Source organism: Oncorhynchus masou, chromosome 11 (assembly GCF_036934945.1).
Source record: "Oncorhynchus masou masou isolate Uvic2021 chromosome 11, UVic_Omas_1.1, whole genome shotgun sequence".
NCBI lineage: Eukaryota > Metazoa > Chordata > Actinopteri > Salmoniformes > Salmonidae > Oncorhynchus > Oncorhynchus masou.
In genome coordinates this window covers 19616513-19622982 of record NC_088222.1, presented here as the reverse complement: position 1 = coordinate 19622982, position 6470 = coordinate 19616513, and the positions used below count along the sequence as shown (strand labels likewise).

At 40.3% G+C, this 6470-nt stretch overlaps 1 protein-coding gene across 1 annotated transcript; it reads left to right on the top strand.

Annotated features, from left to right (window-relative positions):
* Window positions 1-3439: 3439 nt before the first annotated feature.
* On the top strand, window positions 3440-5902 carry LOC135547918 (purpurin-like). Its single transcript, XM_064977127.1, has 5 exons — window positions 3440-3640; window positions 4101-4218; window positions 4496-4632; window positions 4928-5253; window positions 5461-5902. Exons 2-5 carry the CDS (start codon window positions 4102-4104, stop codon window positions 5469-5471), a joined length of 591 nt encoding a protein of 196 aa, XP_064833199.1. The 5' UTR covers window positions 3440-3640; window position 4101; the 3' UTR covers window positions 5472-5902.
* The last annotated feature ends 568 nt before the right edge of the window (window positions 5903-6470 follow it).

The window sequence follows — 6470 nt, the reverse complement described above, 5'->3', positions numbered from 1 at the left end:
AAGATTCAAGCCATCAAAATAATTGCATTCAAGAGATTATGTTTAACCAGTACATATTAGTACTGTTGCTTGTTTGTCATACTCCTTCTGTTATTTTCTATTGGCACTATAATTCTTCAATGTCAGTTCAATTAATTTGATATGCCAAATATAGTCAGCAAATGTATGCTCCCTCTCAGCCTCTATCCCAAAGGTTGAATGAATAAAAAGCAACAACACGCCTAGACTTACTTTCCACTGGTCTAAATGATTACAGTAACCTGGTAACCAAAATACCAACATTGAACGCCTGTACAGAAAAAGCTGGGCATTGTCTAACGCAGTACAATATCATATGATATTGTCAATAGACATCCATGTGCCAGCAATCTTCCCTGAGGTCTAAGATCAAGTGTGGTGTTACAAGCATAAATATTGTACAGGCATCAGCTTGGAGTTTGCAAGCACAGTACGTGGCTTTTCAAAGAACTACAGAACAGCTAAAGAACTACAGAATAACTAAACAACTGTATAACATCTAAAGAACTACCAAACTACAGACCAACTAAAGAACTACAGAACAACTAAATAACTACAGAACAACTAAAGAACTGCATAAATACTAAAGAACTACAGAACAACTAAAGAACTACATAACAACTAAAGAACTACTAATGCCCAAAGAGCTATCCCAGAAATAGACAATAACACTGGGTGTAATGCCTCAAAGTAGTGTTGAGAAAGATTACAGTACACAATGCTCTAACTACTGGAAGTGCCTATAGTTAAATGAATGAAGATTGAATGAAGAGGGGTGGTGCCACTCCTCTGCAGAGCCCGTTAGCCAATCATTCATGCCCTTTACCATCATCCTCTGTGTCCAATCCTCAGAACAAAATGTCCCCAGAGAACTCCAGACAGCTCCTGGCAGGAGGCTCTAGGTACTGGGATTACACTCTTATACTGGTAACAGGTGGACAGTGGTGGGAAAAGTACCTAATTGTAATACCTTCATAGAAAATGACTCATGTAAAAGTGAAAGTCACCCTGTAAAAGTCTAAAAGTATTTGGTTTTAAATGTATTTAAGTATCAAAAGTAAAAGTATGAATAATTTCACATTCCTTATATTAAGAAAACCAGACGGCACTATTTTCATATTTTTTACAGATAGCTCAGGGCACACTCCAACAAAGTGTTTTTGTTTAGTGAGTCCGCCAGATCAGAGTCAATAGGGATGACCAGGGTTGTTCGCCGGGGAAATATATGGAGTGAAACGTACATTCTTTTCTTTAGGAATGTAGTGAAGTAAAAGGAAAAGTTGTCAAAAATAGTAAAGTACAGCTACTCCAGAAAACGACTTAAGTTGTACTTTAAGGTATTTTTACTGAAGTACTTTACACCAGTGCAGGTGGATGAGAAAAGACGAAAATAGACTCCATTGACACAGTACATGCTTGTGGTAAAAATAGGCATGTCATGTAAAAAAAAATAGGTCTTCTTAAATAACTACGATCATGCAACTATACTAAGATCCTGGTGAGGTCATCTCACATGGGCCTTGTTACACAATATTATTAAAGTCACCTGATCAGGGTGAATCTCCCCAGATGAAGAGAGCAATCTAGGACATTTCAGCCTCACCCTGCAGGCTCAAAATGGAAATTGTGTGTGTGTGTGTGTGTGTGTGTGTGTGTGTGTGTGTGTGTGTGTGTGTGTGTGTGTGTGTGTGAGAGAGAGAGAGAGAGAGAGTTTTTGTATGCGAGTGTGAGTGCGTTCATGTGTATGTGATACAACAGAAGCGTTAGTGTTTATTGTATCATGTTGTTTCCAGCTGAGTTCATACACTGAGTCTCCATAGAACACAAGTGTTACCTTACAAACATAACCTTAAAGTCATGCCAGTTATGTACATCATATATACATGGATCAGAGTCAAACACTAGCTCACACAGCACACCTTGTCCACAGGCTAATTGCTACCAGATAGCAATAGCTTGACAGAGAGATTCAGCTGATGGATGAGACTACAATATTGAGACTTTTAGCCAGCTACTTCAGGATCTCCAAACTAGTGTCAAGGTCTACAACTGAGCAGTGCTGCTGGCAGTGGGTGATTTTTATTTATTTTTTATATATACATTCTGTCACGTAAAGAGCACATCTCAAGAAGTTAAATAAAATACATGTAAGTGCCTGTTAAGTGCCAAATAAAGTTACAGGGTTGACAATTACATTTTCAATTAGCCATGAATCCCATTGTGACAGCAGGAATGGAAGCTTCACAAAATAAAATGCTTTTTTCCCTTCTTTTTTTGCCAGGCTTGACGTGTTATGCTCAACCCGGTCAGTTTTTCACCACAAAACACCAGAAAATTGCCATAAAGCATAGAACCAGCTCACCTGCTTTAAACTATGATTTGACTACTAGATGTTCAATGATTCTTTTGAATAATAATAAAAAAGGAATATGGTTTTAACATTTTAAAATGAGAGTAATCCCGCGTGGCTAAGTTGGTAGAGCATGGCACTTACAATGCCGGGGTTCTGGGTTTGATTTCCACTGGGGACCCGAAAAAAAATGTATGAGCTCATTACTGCAAGTTGCTCTGGATAAGAGTGTCTACTAATTGACTAAAATGTAAAAATGAGATTTAAGTTCACCTATCACACCCTTTGGCATTCCCCATAGGGGAACCCTTTTTGGTACCAGATAAAACCCTTTTGGTTCCATGTAGAACCATTTTGGGTTCTGTGTAGAACCCTCTGTGGATAGGATTCTACATGGAACCCAAAACAATTCAAAAGTGTTCTACCTTGAACCAACAAGGGTTCTTCAAATGGTTCTTCTATGGGGACAGCCGATAGCAGCTTGTTTTCTAGAGTGCGGGGTTGACTTTAAAATGAAGGACGTTGTTTTTACTTCAAAATGAATCACTAATTACATGATATAAATAATAATAATCTTCAGAAATAACTTTGTCAAAGCAACAAAACAACTAGGGCTTTACAATCAGAGTGAAATCTTAAACCTGGGTTAGGTGGGTTAAAAATCTTTCTGTAAGTCTCAGAAATGAACATGTCAATAGGCTGAATTTTGGCACTGATTTATTGTATTCTCTGTTTGGTCTATATTAAAGAGAACTTAAATTAATATAACAGCTTTAAAAATTCTATTTGGGGCAAAGTTTCTACTTAAAATATCAAGGATGACGCAAAATACACTTATTTTGTGGAATGACACTAGTATTCCATCAGCATAGTAATGATTTATGTGCTGGAACACTACAACTAATGCTCATGACTGCTGGCTCTGTTTTCTCTAATCTTGCTGGTCCTCTGTGTTTGTAGAATACATTTTCCCATTGTACGTGTGTGTGTGTTTGTGTGTGTGTTTCTTCACAGTTACATAAAGCCCTAATTGTTTTTACGGGAGGCATGGGCGGGTTCAGAGGTGAAGCCAGATTATAGTCGGAATTTCACCAACCGGATTAACCCGCTATTTAATCACCTTATTTACTTACAAGAAGTGAAAATAATCACTAAGCTTGTCTGTGTTCGTGTATATAAAGGACCCCAAACACAAGAGACTCCACAACCTAACGGACAACCACAAAACAGAGATCACTGAGTTCTACTTGCTGCTCATCTTTACAAAGAAAGGTAAGGTCCAGCCACTTGGTAAAGAGGAGCCGTGGATATAATATAACTTGATTATCTTACTGAAAACGTAAATATTGTTCTTGAATACAGTATGAATTAATTTTGGAAGATACTAGTTAGCTAAGAATGAGATATGCTTTTGTATATATGTGCATGCGAAATATGGGATTGGACAGCTCATTTCTACTTCAGGACCCTACGCACATGTAACAGAATGACCATCGGTCCTAAAAAAAAAATGTTTATGTAATTTTACCACAACTCCTAGTGTGTTTACTAACTTCATTTGAGGCTCTCTCTCCTGATCGAGTGTCTATTTTGTCTAGTGTGGTCAGTTCATCCCCATTCTCTCTCTCTCTCTCTCTTACTCTCTTACTCTCTCTCTCTCTCTCACTCTCTCTCTCTCACTCTCTCTCTCTCTCCCTCTCTCCATCGCTCTCCCTCTCTCTCTGCTGTGCAGCATGGGATCCTCAAAGCTGACTTTCCTCATGGTCCTGATGGCCTGCGTGGAACACACCTGGTCTGCCTCCTGCGTGGTCGACAGCTTCACAGTCAAGGAGGACTTTGAACCGAAGAGGGTGAGCTTTGCTACAGTACATACATTATGGGTCACATCCCTAGACAGACAAAAACAAGCAAATGATGTCAGTTCTAAACATGATTGGATAAACATGGCTGTACGAGAATGTTTAACGTAAATGAATATGATATTATTACAATGATCTACTGATGAAGTCTTACGTCTCCATATATACATTTAGTGCTCTGGATTTCCACCCTCATCTCCATCACTGTCTACGGTATGTGTGAGCATTTCTCACCTTTCTGGTTTTGTTCTGTTTCTCTCTGTGGCAGTATGCAGGGAAGTGGTATGCCCTTCAGAAGAAGGACCCCGAGGGACTATTCCTCCAGGACAACATCTCCGCTGAGTACACCATCGATGATGACGGCACTATGACAGCCTCCTCCAAGGGACGTGTCACTCTCTTCGGGTGAGTAGGTCTATATCAACTTGGAAAAACTAGCATATAAAGCATAGAGTCTAAACTAATTGTCTAATTGTACAGAAGAATGTGGTTTGATATCCGGACATTAATCTAAACAATTTGTTTGTTAGACAACAAGATTTTGTGGACAGGAAATATAGACAACAGTTTACAGTGTATGTTATGGATCGCAATAATGTTGCGTTTGTATTTGACCTCCGGTTCTGTTTTGCGAGAGCTAATATGAGTTTGAGTTTGTTCTGGATTGTGTGCTGATGAGTGTGTGTTGTTGTGATGACAGGTTCTGGGTTGTGTGTGCTGACATGGCTGCCCAGTACAGTGTGCCTAACCCCACCACCCCCGGCAAGATGTTTATGAACTACCAGGGGCTGGCCAGCTACCTGTCCAGTGGAGGTGACAACTACTGGGTGATTGACACCGACTATGACAACTATGCCATCACCTACGCCTGCCGTACACTGAAGGAGGATGGAAGCTGCGAGGATGGTTACTCCCTGATCTTCTCCCGTAACCCACGTGGCCTACCCCCAGCCATCCAGCGCATTGTCCGTGGGAAACAGGAGGAGATCTGCATGGCTGGCCAGTTCGAGCCTGTCCTGCAGTCCGGTGAGTTGGACACAGCATGAAAAAAAATGAGATCCCATCTGGATAATTGCAATGAGAGCATTTATCCAGAGCATCCTGATTAATGAATGAAAGATAAGCGGGAGCTTAGAGTTGTAGTTGAAATACAATAAAAAAACTATTCACAACCTTAGGAAGATAACTTATTCATGCTCCCTAACCTAACTTATTTTTCTCTTTCATCTACAGGAGCTTGCTAAGTTGGCAGCACACCCTGTGCTCAATTCCTTAAACATGCTGGCATGAAAAGAGGCCTCCAGGGCCGATGGATGCATCCATAGCAGCGCTGTAGAAATGAATAGACCGTGTTGCGAGGCGGGAGGGAAGAAGCCCACCTCAGCCATCCATTGTCTCAAGGGAAGGGTTGCTCAATTAGGTTGGTGTGTTCTGTCAAGTCAAGTGCGTGTGTTAAAATGTACTGCATTTAAGCAAAAAGGCCTGAGTGTGTGTGGTATATGGCCAATATGCCATGGCTAAGGGCTGTTCTAAGACAAGACGCAATGCGGAGTGCCTTGATACAGACCTTAGCCCTGGTAAATGGCCATACATCACAAACCCCCGGGCAGCCTTTTTGCTATTATGAACTGGTTACCAATGTAATTAGAGCAGTAAAAATAAATGCTTTGTCATACCCTTGGTATCTGGTCTGATATGCTATGGCTTTCAGCCAATCAGCATTAAAGGTGCAAACCACCCAGTTTATAAAGAAAGATACCTGAGGTACATTTGAGACCAACACTGAGACAAAGCACCACAACAAACCTCAAAGTTACTCTGAACAAAAATATAAACGCAACACTCAACAATTTCAAAGATTTTACTGAGTTCACAGTTAATCTATGTTTTCACATGACTGGGAATACAGATACGCATCTTTTCGTCACAGATACTTTAAAACAAAGATCAGACATTTTCAGCATTCAGGAATTGTGTACAAATCCTTGTGACATGGAGCCGCGCATTATCACTTTTAGTTTTTAGTTATTATATTTTTTAGTCCTGCAAATTCAACCAAATCTATCTGGACATGAATACTACACTGAGTATACCAAACAGGGGCACACCTACCTAACATTGGGTTGAACCCCCCCCCCCCCCTATTCGACAGCGCAAAGCCTAGCAGTACAATTTATTTTCTCTGAGTGTGAGGTGGATACAGTTGAAGTAGGAAGTTTACATACACCTTAGCCAAGTACATT

Coding starts and splice junctions, on each gene's coding strand:
- LOC135547918 (XM_064977127.1), top strand. CDS start 4,102: ATGGGATCCTCAAAGCTGACTTTCCTCATGGTCCTGATGGCCTGCGTG. Junction 4,219..4,495: donor AGGACTTTGAACCGAAGAGG/GTGAGCTTTGCT, acceptor TCTCTGTGGCAG/TATGCAGGGAAGTGGTATGC. Junction 4,633..4,927: donor GGACGTGTCACTCTCTTCGG/GTGAGTAGGTCT, acceptor TTGTGATGACAG/GTTCTGGGTTGTGTGTGCTG.